The sequence below is a fragment of the Camelus ferus genome, chromosome 13 (genome assembly GCF_009834535.1).
Source record: "Camelus ferus isolate YT-003-E chromosome 13, BCGSAC_Cfer_1.0, whole genome shotgun sequence".
Classification (NCBI taxonomy): domain Eukaryota; kingdom Metazoa; phylum Chordata; class Mammalia; order Artiodactyla; family Camelidae; genus Camelus; species Camelus ferus.
In genome coordinates, this window is record NC_045708.1 from 38,277,232 (window position 1) to 38,293,626 (window position 16,395).

At 42.0% G+C, this 16,395-nt stretch overlaps 1 protein-coding gene across 1 annotated transcript; it reads left to right on the top strand.

Moving 5' to 3' along the window:
* The first annotated feature begins 217 nt into the window (after positions 1-217).
* On the top strand, positions 218-15,306 carry CPT2 (carnitine palmitoyltransferase 2). Its single transcript, XM_006180145.3, is given in 6 exon segments — positions 218-369; positions 7,446-7,526; positions 9,046-9,152; positions 12,580-12,752; positions 12,754-13,885; positions 14,666-15,306. Coding segments are annotated over 6 exon segments (1,977 nt in total). The 3' UTR covers positions 14,998-15,306.
* Positions 15,307-16,395: the final 1,089 nt, after the last annotated feature.

Consider the following 16,395-nt stretch of genomic DNA (forward strand, 5'->3'; position numbering starts at 1 on the left):
GCAGGGCTTGTGTGGGCGGGGCTTCATCTGTGGGCGGGCCATTCCGTGGGTTGGGCCTTCCGTGGACGGGGCCGTGGCCGGAAGTGGTCCGCGGACGAGCACCGACTGATCCCGCGTCCCGGATGCTGCGCCCCGGAACACTGAGGGCAGCGTCCTGGTCTCTGTACGCCACAGCTTCCCATCCTCCGCGTTCTCGCTGCCGCCGCCTTCCGGGACGATGGTGGCCCGCCTGCTGCTGCGCGCCTGGCCCCGGAGCCCTGCCGTTGGCCGGGGAGCCTCCTGTCGGCCCCTGAGTGCCGGCTTCGAGCCCGGCCAGTACCTGCAGCGCAGCATCGTGCCCACTATGCACTACCAGGACAGTCTGCCCAGGTGAGCCCGGCCTCCCGGTCCCCGCCGCCCACCGCCAGCCGGGATCGGCCCCAACCTCAGTCACTCACTGCTCTCCTACTGACCCTCTTCCGCCCCAAACTCCGACCCCGGACGCTGCCGCATCCTCCAGTCTGAAAATCCTGTGATTTGCGGGATCTCCTGGCACAGGAACTTCAGAACGCTCAAATTCTCTTCAGAACTCTACCCCACCCCCTACTCCCCCGCTTTGTTCTCTCAGATTTTCTCTCAAACTCTTCTCAAATTCCTCCGATAACCCAGCTTCCAATCAGATACCTAATTGTCCCTCACCTTTCTCCCTGTAAAATGTCCAACCTGCATATCTCCAACACTGTCCTTACCCCTTAACTAGGGTGTCCCCCACATTCCTTCCCAGAATACGGCCAGTTCCTGGTCATTAATAGTTAGTCCCCCTCAGCTTCTCCCAGCACTCCACCTTCTCCACGCCTGTTACTCAGAACCCTCGGCTGCACTCCCTGTGCCTCCAGGACTCTTCTATTTTAGCGCCCTGCTTTTCCCCCTAGCGGTCCTCACCTGGAAACCTTTCACCCCTACCAAACCTTCCTCAACACTTCCCTCTCCTTCCTCCCTCAAAATATCCTCCCTAACCCACTTTACCCCCTGCAACTTCAGCCCACCCTCGCAGAATCCTAGACCCCACCTTCAGTACTCTCAAAATCTTATCTTATTCACGTTAGAGCCAGGGCCCACCCAAATTCTATCTATGCCTTCTCACTATCGCTACTCCCCCGACCTTCAAACACTTCTCCCAGAATCTACTTCCCCTGTTAACACAGCCCCAGTAAATCTTCCTCTCTTTCCCTCACCCAGTATTTTCTTTAATTCAGTTTCCAGTTTTCCCAGTCTTTGAACTCCCAGCCTTAATCTAAGCTGCCAAATCTCCTCCAATATTAAAAATTTTCCCCAATTCCTTCATCCTCTAAAATCAGACTTTAACTTCTTGAGCTACTCACCAGTTAGTTCCTGGTGTCAAGTTCCAAATTTGTTTCAAAGACCCTTTTTACTTCCTTTCTAACCAAGCTGCCATCAGGGATCTGCCAGTCCAGGGACTGGAGACCAGCTGTCCCCACCCCATGAAGAGAACCAAGGTTGTCACAGGCAGCACCCCCAGCTACTAGGTTGCCTTTTTTCCTCTACATTCAGGAAACCCTTAACCCACTGTCATCACTGCCCACCCCCACCCTCTCAAGAATATCATCTGGGGTGATTCCTGTGAAACTATAATGGGCAGACATCTAAAATGAACTAACATAAGATTATCTAGTCCCAGTCTCAATGTTTAAATTTGGCAGGAGGGGCCTCCTCCCTTGCTCCCTCCTCTGTTGCTCCCTCCTCTTTGGAGACGGCCCCGCACTCTGTCTGTGGAGTGTGTACCGACTTTTACTTTAACCCGAGCACCCAACCCCCACACCTCGTGGCCTTTCTTTTGCCTTTTGAAACAGCCTACACCCTATGCAGTATGTATCTCTCTAAATAAATCTACCTGTACTCAAAAATAAATAAATAAAAATAAATTTGGCAGGAAGACGGGGAGGAGAAAAAAAGTCTCTGTGCCAGTGGGATAAGCTTTGACAGCCTGGGTGTGAGCTGAGCCAGTATGTCGGGGAAAGGTGAGGAGTGACAGAGCCTGTCTTCCTTTGCCAAGCCCAGCGTCAGATGGCCTTTAACTTCCAGACAGGCCCAGGCCCCACCCCAGGTTTAGGATCAGAGGGATTTTCTCCATTTTAGAATTGGAAAGCTGGGAAGAATATTTAAGGTCATTTCCTCCAATTCACAGCACAAATATCTTGGAGCTTCAAACAGTAACACTTATCATCCACGTGTAAGTTTAAAGGACATCTTCCACCTAGTCTACCACGACCTCAGCTCCAAGTTGGGGGTTAGATGAGATTCCTTTTATCTCCGAGAGTCTAGAGAGGTAAAGTGTATTATCTTTCACACTCTTTTTTTTGTCACACTAGGTGAAAAGTCCTGGCTTTGAAATCTGGTAGAATTTAGTTTCACATTCCAGATATGATACTCTGTAACTTAAGGCAATCCAGGGAACTTCTTTGAGCCCTAGTTCTTACTTGTGTAGTAGGAGCAGAACAGAGTTCACGGGGCTGTTGGGAGGTTAGAGTGAGGTAAGATGCCAAAATAGGGAACAGTCGTTAGCAGTTGGCATGGGAAGGACTATTCCTTTAGTATTACCTGGTCCAGCTGGGTCTCCCTTCACCTCTTCCCTCTTCCTTTTCCTGTCATATCACTGTCTTTAACCAAGTGACTTTGGACTTGCTTTCCTCTAGGAACCTTTGTACTATCATTTGCTTGGCTTTTAGATGTTATATTTTTTCTTTGCTCTTTTTTAGCATGGTCAATATACATAACATAAAATTTACCTTTTAAACTATTTTTAGGTGTACATTTCAGTTAGGTGGGTTTTTTTTTAAGGATTATATTTATATATTTATATACACTGAACCGTTAACCTCAGAATGTAAAACTGTAAGTCCCAGGGAGACAAAGCATGGATCTGCCAGACCTACACATTCATGTTATTAATCTGATAAACATTTATGGATTTGGAGACCAGTCAGTCATGATGAGGAGCTTACTAAATAGTGGGGGAGATATGACTGGTAAACAGATAGTTATGATATAATGGTTAAGTGGGAAGCAGCATCTCATAGTGGTTACGATCATGAGACAGGAGACAGATTTGATTTTTAATCCAGCTCTGCTTTTTACTAGCTGCATGGCTGTGAGCAAATCATCTAAACTAAAAATGGGGATGCTAATAATACCTTCCTCTCAGGGTTGTTAGATTTAAATACCCTGATATAACGCACTTAGCACAAAGCCAGGCACATGGTAAGTACTCAGTATGTATTCACAAGTACTGTAACTACCTTAAACAGACATTTGTTGCATATTGTGTTGTATAAGTGTGGGGATGGGAGTGACTTAGTGCCTGGGAGAGTAAGAAAGATTCAGAGAAGGGGTGACATTTGAGTTGGATTTTGAAGACCACCAGGTGAGAGGGGTGAAGGAAGGATAGAACAGCACATGCTAAGTAACAGAAGCCTAAAAAAAATGCATTTCTAGACATGTTGAGAAGTTGATGGTAGGTCCAGCCCAAAGTAAAGAATCACCATTTGGTTACCTCCCCCTCAAAAAAATTAAAACAATTAATAAATAAATTTTAAAAATTAAAAAAAAAAAGAATCACCATTTGGGCCCTAAGTTATTAGAACTGGAGTGAGTGAGTGTGTGTGTGTGTGTGTGTGTGTGTGTGTGTTGGCCAGGGCAGGGAAGGGGCATTGCATCTTTAAAAAAAAAAAAATACTGGGTCATTATTTTAGGCCTATGGTTGATCTGCAGTAATTGTCAATTATCTGTTGTTTCTCTTCTAACCTCTCTTAACTTTAGATGATAACTGGTATTCAAGACATAATAGACATCTTTTCTAGAATTCACCTAGGAGGCAGGTGAGGCCAGAGTTTCCAGGGTGTGGAGGATAACAGGTAGAAACAGTAATGTTCTGGGCCCGAAAGGCATGTTCTGCAGATTGTCTTGATATCCAGAATGATTTTATCTAAATAAGAACTAGATTGCATAAAAATACGAAAGCTGTGTTTTATAGCTGTATTCTTGCAGGGAGAACAGTAAATGTCTACTGCTTGGAGACTGACTGAGTACTGATAGAATCACTTACACAGGAGATAAATCTGGGTAGTGATAACTTTTCTTCCATCTTTATTTTAGCAGATGCTGTTTAGATGGGGGTAGGGTTCTTAGCTAGAGGGTTGGGAAGGAGAACCCCCATGGTTTAAATGGACCTACCAGGAATCTTTCAAAGGCCCTGGCTCTACCTCTTTTAAGGCATCTGGTGAATTATATCTCAAGGAGCTCAAGGAGCTATAGGTGAGCATATGAACCCACTTTGGGTTTTCTTTGAGGAACTGTGGAGAAAGGGTAGTGCAAAGAGACTGGAGGTGACCTTGCAGCTTGATTTCTAAAGAGTAGAGAATAAATGCTGACTGTAAGTAAACACTGAAAAGGCCACAGTAAGGGCCTTTGTGGGAGCAAGGTATAGAAACCCAAGTTAAACTGGCTTAGGCCAACAGACCTGAAAAATCCAGGTTGGATTAAGGGGACCAAATGATGTCATCAAGACTGTTTTGCCTTTCCACTCAGCTCGTCATTTGTGTGACTCCATTCTCAAGTAGGTTCTCTCCTCATGGTGACAAAGTGGCGGTCACACTAATCTCTTAGTGATCCAGCTATCAGAGATTCCCTTGTCCTAACAGTTAAAAAAAAAACAAACCCTGTAATTAAGTCTTATAGGTTCTTACTGGGTCTTATTGGTTCTGAACCAGTAAGCTGTAAGCCCATCCATGGGAGCTGGGCGTGTAGTGAGCTCCACCTGAACCGCAGGGACTTGAATAGGAGGAGGTGCTGTTACCAGAAGTGAGAAAGGACGGGAGCAGGCAAAACAACAGAAATGGTTAAACCCTGTGCTGGGCGCTGACAGAGAGATGATGAGCTAGTTCTCTAGCGTTGTGAACGGTCTAGTGGCAGAATTGGGATCTACAGGACTTGATGACTGAGTAGGTAATAAAACCTATTATTTATTGAGTGCTTACTATGTGCCAGGCACTATTGTGAGTCAGTGACTTGCATTGGCTCATGTAATCTGCACAGAACCCTAGGAGTACATATTAATATCATCCCATTTTATAGATGACGAAAATTAGGTCCAGGATGGGCGGCGTGCCCGGAGTCACAGAGCTGTGAAGCCAGAGTCTGCCCTCTTCACTGTTGTGAAGGTCTGCTGCTCTACAAGGGGAGGAATCGCCTGGGTTTCTGAGGTTGCAGTCACAGACTGTAAAGGAGCCTTAGAAACTGTCTTTTTTAGATCCTTCATCTTACTGAGGAAAAAATTGATCACCAGAATTGAAAAGTGACTTGGTAAAAACAATTTTAATAGCTTTATCAAATTCACATGCCATAAAATTCACACTTTTTAAAGTTGAGGTATAGTTGATTTACAATATAAGTTTCAGGTGTACAACATAGTGATTGACAATTTTTAAAGATTATACTCAATTTATACATATTATAAATTATTGGTTATATTCCCTGTGCTTACAATTTATCTTTATCTGTCTGTGAGGCAGTTCTTCTTTCCAACTCATAGGCAGAAGATGGAGTCTGAGAGACAACAGTTAATTTGCAACCCATAACCATATCACTAGAGATTGAGTGACAGAGCTGGGATTTAAGCCTAAATCTGATTCTAAATCTCATTCTCTTTTCACTGTCAGTAGTTCTTATACTTTTGGATTTCACAGATCAGTAAAATTATATGGGAAAATATTGTTATCAACATTATTACTTAAAAGAAAGACCTTTTATGACTGCCATCCAAAAAAAGGGAGGGGAGGGGGACAATCTCAGAATTAAGGACAGATTTTTCATTTAAGAGAATTTAGCTTTGTGAAAAGCTCACTGTACTATCCATATGTGAACCAATAACTTCATAACCATGGCCGTCACCTGCAAGTATCAGATAATCCCAGTCATATGGGTTGTATTGTTATTTGACATTTACGCTGAGGGTATGTTATGTAAGGCAAAAAAAAAAGACTTGGTAAGCTTAGTACATTTGTTAAGTTATTGTTAATATTTTATAGAAAACAAGTGACTTTTACATCTGTGATGAAAATTTTTATATAGAATTTATACTGCCTTAATTTAGTTCTATTGAGAAAATTCACTTTCTATTGTATTAACAACTCCAAAATAAATAATCACTCTGAAAGCTTGCTCTACCCCAGTAAAGGAAGTTCAGGCTAGAGTTAATACCCCAGAAGCTTTTAAATAAGGACTGTCTTTATAAAACTGCCGTTGCTTCTAATTTAGAAGTTTTTTAAAAAGGTTAATGTTCATTTATGTCCCTATTGTATCAAAATAAAGTCTTGAGAAAGGTAAGCAGGTAACTTTGTAATTATGAATTCAGCTGGGGTCGGTTGGGGATTTTCTGTGGAAGTTCACGAATGTAAGGAGATCTGCAGTGTGAAAGTGTTCTGAGTGGTTACTCAGTGCAGCCTAAGTCCATGATGGCTGTAAATAATTCAGATTTATTTTTGACATCATGTTTTGGGTAAACATACATTGAAAAATAAACTGAAGAACATGTCTTAGAGTAAGGTTTTATACTATGTTATGGATAACTTTTTGGTTTTCCTAAATGGCTGCTATATTTAGATATTTTCAATGTGTTAACTTTGAGTTGGCAGAGGTAACATAACATTCTGATTAAGTTTTGGTACTAGGGAATATGTCTTTCAATAAAATCATTAACATGAAAAAGAAAGTATACCTCACTATACTGCCCATGTGTTTTCATTTCACTGTCGACCAGTAACTTCATCACCAGAGCTGTGCTTGGGAATCCACTGGTAGAGAATGATGACGAAGCACAGAGGAAGGTCTGGGTCTTCCTCATAGGACTCCTGGTGGGCTGGGCATGGCTTGCTGGTTGATCCCATGGTTGGCTGGCTTGCAGACAGACCTGTGCTTCCATTTTGTGTTATTCTCTGTCATAAAATACAACAGAAAACTTAAAAATAGAACTTTTTTTTTTATCATCTTAGGGGAAAAAAAGACAGTTGTTCCAACTAGGGGTAGAATTAAAATCAGTGTCAATACAGGGTTAGCACAGGTGTTAGAACTGTGTCCAGCAAACAGGAATGCCTTGGGTAGCTTCTGCTTCCCCATTTTAAATCTGCTAGTTTATTTCCTAATTTAGCATATGAAATTCATCATTAATACATTTAAAAATTATCATTTTACTTAAAAACAGAGCTACCATTGATACTTCATCTATTCACTGATAACTAAATGCATCTATTCTTATTTGTCAGGTGGCTTCCCTTTGTTGGTTTTGGGGAAGGAACTTAATTATCCAGTAATTATTTATTAGTTTGGGCTGGGAAGCTAATTAACCTCTCCCACATATTGTCACGTTTACACTGTTTTTGCTTTCTTCCCAGGCTGCCTATTCCCAAACTTGAAGACACCATTAGGCGATACCTCAGTGCACAGAAGCCTCTCTTGGACGATGACCAGTTCAGGTAAATGCTGGGCAATGGAATGACCATGGTTGGGTGGTTTAAGAGAGGCTGGCAAGTGGTGGTGGATCAAGCTTCAGGAAGTATCTGATTTGATTGGGTCACCAGGCACCTACGACCGAGTCTTTCATTTGTAAATTCAGGAGATAGGTTTTCACTCATGAACAACTGACCAAGCGCTGAGGTGAGAATCTCTTTAACTAGACTCAATAGGCAATGGTTTATCAGCCAGAATGCCAAATTTGTATTGTCTTGGCAGGTGTTACCTGGTAGGCTAGCTGATACTGGTCATTTGCAGAGGGCATGTGCTCTTGGTATGGGAGTTCACGAGGAGAGCATATGACAGACCAGAAGTCTGCTTGGTGAGCATATGTACTGGGTTGGATAGTATGCCCCCCCAAATTCGTTGCCTTCTCAGAACCTCAGTATGTGACCTTATATGGAAATAAGGTAGCTGCAGATGTAATTAGTTAAGATGAGGTCATCCTAGAGTGGGGTAGGTCCTTAATCCATTATGACAGGTGTACTTACAAGAAGACAAGAGACAGCCGTGTGAAGATCAGGCAGATTGGTGTGTGACAACAAGCCAAGGAATGCCAAGGACACCTGGTAACACCAGAAGCTAAGAGAAAGGCCTGGAATAAGATCTCCCCTAGAGTCTTCAGAGAGAATATGGTCTTGTCAACACCTTAATTCTGTACTTCTAGCCTCCAGAGCTGTGATAGAATACATTTCTATTGTTTTAAGCCATCCAGTCTGTAGTACTTTGTTGTGGCAGTCCTAGGAAACTAACTCAGCATGGAATTGGAAAATAATATTGGATATTGTCACAAAGTGGATTCTATCAAGCTCTTGTATCCTGGTGTAGTACTCTTTTCACACAATGAGAATTTGTTGTGCAAATAACTGGCATTGTCATAGAATCACAGAGTCCTTCTCTGGACAGTGATGGAAAAAAACAGATGAACTATTCATAATGTAGTCCTCTGCTTTTAAATATCCCATATTAGTCACTTGAAGCTTCTCATGACATGGTAATGATTTAATCGCTACCTGTTACTAAGTACTGTTTCGGATAATCCTAAATCCTTAGCTATATAAATATTTTTAAAATCACGTAAGGTATATTATCTCTATTTTAATATAAAGAAACTGAGACTCAGAGATCAAGTAACTTATCCAAGATCACACAGTTTGAAAATAACAGAGCTAGAATTTAAAATTAGCTCTTTTTGACTCCAAAGCTTACATTCTTTTCTCCATACCAGGCTGTCTCTTAGATTACACATTGTTTTATGAGATGTGGATTCATTTTCCCAATCATTTTAAGAAGATATCCTAGACTTACCAGTTTTAGATTGATTCCTGTTCTTCTGACCAGAGGTACTTTCTGATCTCTGTCCCAGGTTCTAGGGATATGCTACTGGGGACCCAAAGCTCTGTGTGTGAGTCCTTGGCCATGAATCTAAAAAGCGTGTATTCCCTGCCATGGTTTGATTCTATCTTTTCTTGAGCATTTCAGGAAAACAGAACAATTTTGTAAGAGTTTTGCAAATGGGATTGGAAAAGAACTGCATGAGCAGCTGGTCGCTCAGGACAAGCAGAATAAACACACGAGCTACATCTCAGGTGCGTAGGCAGGGCTGTGGGCGTGATGTTTCCCAGAGCCCCCCATAATGGAAAGTATGGCATCTTCTGTTTTGGTCTGAGAATTATTTCTGGTGAAACCAGCATTGAGTCATGTCTCATCCTCTCTTCCTGAGATAAACGTTAAGGCTGAGTGAGCTCCTCCTCCGTGAGGTATTGACTGGAGTCCATGCTCCAGAGCAATGGCTTGCCTGCTCTGTAGGTAGGATCAAGACAGAACCTAATCATCAGTTGTCTGAAAAGGATGCAGGATTTAGTCCTGTGTCCTGTGTGTATCATTCTAGGTCCTCCACGATCTGACCCAACTGCCCCCTCCAGCCAGTGTTTTAGTATTCTCCCAACACACTCATGCTTCAGCAAAACTGAACAACTCCTTCCCTCAGCCTTTCATTCTTCTTTGCTTTATCCATCCACTACCATTTTTTACCTGGCAAATTCTTCCTTTAAGACTCAGGTAATATGGTTGTCAGAGGTAGGGAGTAGAGAGGGCGTGGGTGAAATGGTTGAAGGACTCGAAAGGTACAAACTTCTAGTTATAAAATAAGTAAGTCCTGGGGATATGATGTACAACCTGGTGACTGTAGTTAACAATACTGTATTGTATATTTGAATGTTGCTGTGAGTATAGATCTTACAAGTTCTCATCACAAGAAAAAAGATTGTGTAACTATATATGGTGATGGACGTCAACTAGACTTACTGTAGTGACCATTTTGCAATATATATAAGTATCAAATCATGTTGTACACCTGAAACTAATATAATGTTATATGTCAGTTACATCTCGATAAAAAGAAAAGATCCAGGTAGGATGATTTTTCTGTGAAACTTTTTAGTCCTTCCCCCTTTCCATTCAGAATTGGATGGAACTTCCACCTCTGTTCCCACTTCTTTTAACTTAGTTTATATTTTAATAAGGTTATGCATGCATATAGTTTAAAGAATCAAATAGTTCTCTCAGACTTGTTTGGAGAAACAGCAATTTCCTGATCTTTCCCTAATTTCTCACTTCTCATTTCCCTCCATTCTCTATATTACTTGCTTATATTGATACATCTTAACTTTTTTAGTTTTAGGCATTATCTATTGACCTCTCACTATAGAAGATAAGGATTTAGCAGTCTCTTACGTCCTCACCACATACCTGGTGTCATGCACACTTCCTATCCCCTCATTGTCACAGTATAGTTATTTGTAACTTGAGTTAGCTCAATACCCAGTATTTATTTACAGTTATGATCATGTAAACACTACTGTCAGCTGAGTCATGCAGCACAGTGGGATTGTTTTTTCTTTCCCATACAAACTTTATATTCTCTGAAGTTAATAATTATCTTATACCTTCTGTTGCTTCCTATATGCTTGATAATTTATCTGGGAACTTTCTTTTAAGTTCTCATCTTCATAGACTCTCCAAGTTGCTTTTTTCCTGTTTGTTTTGCCTCTTCTTTCTTCAGATGTTTCATAATCTTTCTTTGTTGTCTCAGAGATGAATGAGATTAAAAAGCTGTGGGAAGCTCTGTGGATGAGGGTGGGCTTGTCAGTCACAGCTTCGCCGTAATGTGACCTGGCTAAACCATGTCCTCGGGTGCCCCTAATGTTAGTGTCTTTGGGTTAGACTCCCTGTAAACTGCCAAAAGGTATTTTCCTGGTTGCTGCTGTGGTAGGAGTTGGGTAAGGGAAGAAAGCTTGAGATCTGTGACTTGTGTCCCCCAATTTACTTTTTCTAGTGAATAGCAAGTCTTCTACTGGAGTGGGGAGGGAATCTGTCAGATGAGGGTGGGGCGTCTAATTAAACAGCCCTTTATTTAGATATATCTAGGCTGCCAATTCCTGAGCCCTCCGGGGGTTCTGCTGTGTAACTCATATTATTTCTTGGCTTTCTCTGCTGCCATCTTAGGGTCGGCTTTCTTGAGTTGGCTTTAGTCATTACCAGTTGCCTGGATGCTTTCCAGTTTCCAGTATTCGCTTTTTCCTCCTTTCTCATTCTCTTTGCCTTATTGGTTTATGTCTCTTTAAAGTTCTTTTACTGAAGGGATCAGAAGCATAAATTCATGCCTTCTTTCATCAGATATATCTTACCCCCATTTTAGTGCTGTGTATTATGTTTTGATTCTCTTTGTCTCCTTCACGAGAGTTCTTCTGAGTCAAAGTCCATGTGCTATTCCTCTCTGTATCCCCTGGACCAGGGGCCCAGCACAGCAGTGATCAAGGAATGAAGTGGAATGAATGGACCAACAAATGAATTGTAGATAAGTTTGTGTCCATTAATCCTTTCCTCAACACTTTGCGTGTAAAAAATATTTCCTCCATGGAAAGTAGCCCTAATTTATAGAGTTCACCCATGCTTGCTAACCATAGCAGGAACTTCTCTTGAAGGCACATTTTCTGATAAAATTTCTGGAATTTTGACAAGCAAAATGTCCACAGGAATACAGAGGGCTAGTTTGAGTGGTTCCCACACACTGATAGTTATTTCTAATTGCTTTTCAAGCATTTCCTAAAAGAGGGAGTGCAGGAATGTGCATGGTACACAGAATGATGGTGAAGACTTCCCCATATTATGGAGACAGTTCTGTACGAATGTCGTCCCTGAAAGGAGATGAAGCAAGAGAAACCTAAGCAGATGGGGTAGAAATTAACAATTACTCTGTTAAAGCATGAATGCAAGTGAAGTGTTACTGTTTTTTATTCCTTTAAGTGTCAAGAAAGGAAATAGAATGAGGGAAAAAAAACAATTAATAAACATTAGGGAAATGCAAATTAAACCCACAATGATGGTTACCCACCAGAATGGCTCCAACCAAATAAGACAGTAACAATCACAGATGTTGCCGAGGATGTGGAGAAATTGGAGCTCTTGTACACTGCTGCTGGTAATGGTGCAGCCACTGTGGAAGACACCCTGGCAGTTCCCTAAAAGGTTAAATGTAGGCTTACCACATGACCTAGCAATTCCACTCCTAACTCTATCCCCAAGAGAACTGAGAACTTACGTCCATACAAAAACTTGTGCGACCCAGCATCATTCATAATAACCAAAAAGTGGAAACAACCCAGATGTTCATCTACAGATGAATGGGTAAACAAAATGTGGTATAGCTGTATAATGGAATGTTATTCAGCAAATAAAGAAATGAAGAACTAATACATGCTATAACATGGATGAACCTCAAAAACATTATTGTGATAGAAATCAGATGTAAAAGACCACATATTGTATGATCCCGTTCACCATTTATATTGCGTGAGTTATTGCAGAGCAAAAAATAATCAGAAAATTCCACCCTCTGGAGGTTAATGCCATTTCTTTTGCATATGCTTGATTTCTTTTTTTTCTTTCTCAAATTTTATTTTTAGGGACTACATTAACTCTTTATGTTTTTCTTTTAAAATTTTTATTTTTTAGGCCCCTGGTTTGATATGTACTTAGCTGCTCGAGACCCCATTGTCCTAAACTTTAACCCATTTGTGGCGTTCAACCCTGACCCAAAGTCTGAGTACAATGACCAGCTCACCCGGGCAACCAACATGACTGTTTCTGCCATGCGGTTTCTGAAGACTCTTCGAGCGAACCTTTTAGGAGCCAGAAATATTCCACTTGAACCCTGTCAAAAGTGACACTGATACCTTCAAGAGACTCATACGCTTTGTGCCTTCCTCTCTGTCCTGGTACGGTGCCTACTTGGTCAATGCATATCCCCTGGATATGTCCCAGTATTTTCGGCTTTTCAATTCAACTCGTTTACCCAGACCCAGTCAAGATGAGCTCTTCACCGATGACAAGGCCAGGCACCTCCTGGTCCTAAGAAAAGGACATTTCTATGTCTTTGATGTCCTAGATCAAGATGAGAACATTGTGAGCGCCTCTGAAATCCAGGCTCATCTGAAGTACATTCTCTCAGACGACAGCCTGGCCCCTGAGTTCCCACTGGCGTACCTGACCACTGAGAATCGGGACATCTGGGCAGAGCTCAGGCAGAAGCTGGTGAGTAGTGGCAATGAGGAGACCCTGAGGAAAGTGGACTCTGCTGTGTTCTGTCTCTGCCTGGATGACTTCCCCATTAAGGACCTTGTCCACTTGTCCCACAACATGCTGCATGGTGACGGCACAAACCGTTGGTTTGATAAATCCTTTAACCTCATTATAGCCAAGGACGGCACTGCCGCGGTCCACTTTGAGCATGCTTGGGGCGATGGAGTTGCAGTGCTCAGGTTTTTTAATGAAGTATTTAAAGACAGCACTCAGGCCCCTGCTGTCACTCCACAGAGCCAGCCGGCCAGCACTGATTCTTCTGTTGCCGTACAGAAACTCCACTTCAAGCTGAATGATGCTTTAAAGTCTGGCATTAGTGTTGCTAAGGAAAAGTTTGATGCCACCATGAAAACTCTCACCATTGACTGCATCCAGTTTCAGAGAGGAGGCAAAGAATTCTTGAAAAAGCAGAAGCTGAGCCCTGACTCAGTAGCTCAGCTGGCCTTCCAGATGGCCTTTCTGCGGCAGTATGGGCAGACAGTGGCCACCTATGAGTCCTGTAGCACAGCAGCATTCAAGCATGGCCGCACCGAGACCATCCGCCCGGCCTCCACCTTCACAAAGAGATGCTCTGAGGCCTTTGTCAGGGAGCCCTCCAAGCACAGCACTGGAGAGCTTCAGCAGATGATGGCCCAGTGCGCCAAGTACCACAGCCAGCTGACCAAGGAAGCAGCGATGGGTGAGGCGGGGGTGGGGAGCATGCCCTTGGGCTTTGTTGCCCTCAGAGCTGGGGGTAAGCCTCAGTAATATTCTGCTCCACGTCAGATTTCCACCCCTTCACTAGGTTTAATCCTTTGGCCAACTGATGATTATTTTTTTCTACCTTAAGCAGTCTGAACAGCCAGACTAGCCACTAGAGATCAGAATATTCTCTGCTCTGAAGCAGGGATGGGGAAGTGCATCCAACTTCACCCTCATTTAAGGTCACTTTCAGCTGTGGCACATGCTGTCTATCATTTACTGGTCATCAAACTCACTTTTGACAATGTAGGATTTCTAAGCCTGTGGCCCCTAGGAAACTGAAGCCACTGGCCCAGGCTCACACAGCAAATTAGCAGTAAAGCTGAGATCAGAACCCTGGTCAAATACCCTTTCCATTTTGTTCCGTTGACTCAATCTTGTTTTTTACACTTGACTTGGACTTGGGGTTTGAGTCCGTAGTGTGCTGTCCGCCTACTTTTCTTAACTGACTAAACTGATTCAGTTTCAGAAATTTAAAAATCATTTTCATTTTAGGATGATTTTTAGCTCAGCTGTTCATGGCTTTTTTTAAAAGGAATATTCTAGAATGAACTCCAGAGGTTAGTAAGCTGAAGGTGTGCATACAGAGGGAGGCAGACCCCTCTTCCACTCTCAAGGATGCTGTGAAGGGTATTCCTACCATGGGTGGGAGATTTTACTAAGGTCCTTTTCAGTTCTGAAATTCTGAGACTCTGATTTTCCATCTTGTCTCTGACAGGCCAGGGCTTTGATCGACACTTGTTTGCTCTGCGGTACTTGGCAACAGCCAAAGGGATCAAACTGCCGGAGCTGTACCTGGACCCTGCATACGGACGGATAAACCACAACATCTTGTCCACGAGCACGCTGAACAGCCCAGCAGTGAACCTCGGCGGCTTTGCGCCTGTGGTCTCTGATGGTTTTGGCATTGGGTATGCTGTTCATGACAACTGGATAGGCTGCAACGTCTCCTCCTACCCAGGCCGCAATGCCCGGGAGTTTCTCCAGTGTGTGGAGAAGGCCTTAGAAGACATGTTTGATGCCTTAGAAGGCAAAGCCATCAAAACTTAGCTTCTGGGTGGGTGAAAAGCCTCCACTGCTTCATCATCGTGAAAAGTGGGGCCTCTGTAACCAGTGGGTGCTATTCTGTGACTAATGAAACTGATCATGAGGTGCCTGAGCACCAGTGCTCAGTGCTATAAGATTTGAGCTTTAAAACTCGTTTTAAAGATAAATATTTAATTTCCAAGTGGGACAGATCACAACTAAAGATAATACGAAATTTCACTTTTAAAGACATTTGATCAGGAGGTAAGATTTGGAAAACAACTTAGGTATATTTATTGTTGAAGCAGAAATAAAATTTCATTTTTGCTTGGAGGTGGTTCCTCGTAGGTTTTTTTGTTTATTTTGTTTTAACCTAATTGCCTCATCCCAAAGAACTTTCCAGCATTAAGTTCAGTAAGTTCAGGTAATAGTAAGTTCCCACTGGCTCCTGGCTCTTCAGGTGATGGTCGGAAATGCTCTTTCATCTTTTCTGCAGACTTGCTTCTCTCTCCTGTGGTGTCCTTTCTTTAAAAATCCTCTTCATTTTTTTAAGGCATAAACTTCTGCTTGATTCTGATAATCCTGTGCAATAAAGACTAGACCCATGGATTTAGGGGGTGCTGTTTCCCTATTCCAGCCAAATGAAGATTAATAATTGGTATGTAATTTTGCATCTATGCTCATTAGTAATATTGGACAGTTTCTTTTTGTGTGTGTGTGATAGCTTTGTCTGGTTTTGGTATTAAGGTGATGCTGGCCTCATAGAATGAGTTCAGGAATGTTTCTTCCTCTGCAGTTCTTGGGAATAGTTTGAGAAGGATGGGTGTTAATTCTTTAAATATTTGTTGGAATTCACCTGGGAAACCATTTGGTCTTGGACTTTTGTTGGGAGTTTTAAAATTACTGATTAAATTTTAGTATTGGTAATTGGTCTATTCACATTTTCTATTTCTTCCTGGTTTGGTCTTGAGAGGTTGTATATTTCTAAGAATTAGAATTGTCCATTTCTTCTAGGTTGTCCATTTTATTGGCATATAGTTGTTTGTAGTACTCTCTTATGATCTTTTGTATTTCTGTGGTGTCAGTTGTAACTTCTCCTTTTTTCATTTCTGGTTTTATTGATTTGGACCCTCTCGCTTTTTTTCTCGATGAGTCTGGCTAAAGGTTTATCAATTTTGTTTATCTTTTGAAAGAACTAGCTCTTAGTTTCATTGATCTTTTCTATTTTTTTAAGTTTCTACTTCATTTATTTCTGCTCTGATCTTTATGATTTCCTTTCTTCTACTAACTTTGGGTTTTGTTTTTTCTTCTTTTTCTTGTTCCTTTAGGCGAAAAGTTAGGTTGTTTTAGATTTTTATTATTTCCTGAGGTAAACATGTATTACTATAAACTTCCTTCTTAAAATTGCTTTTGCAGTGTGCT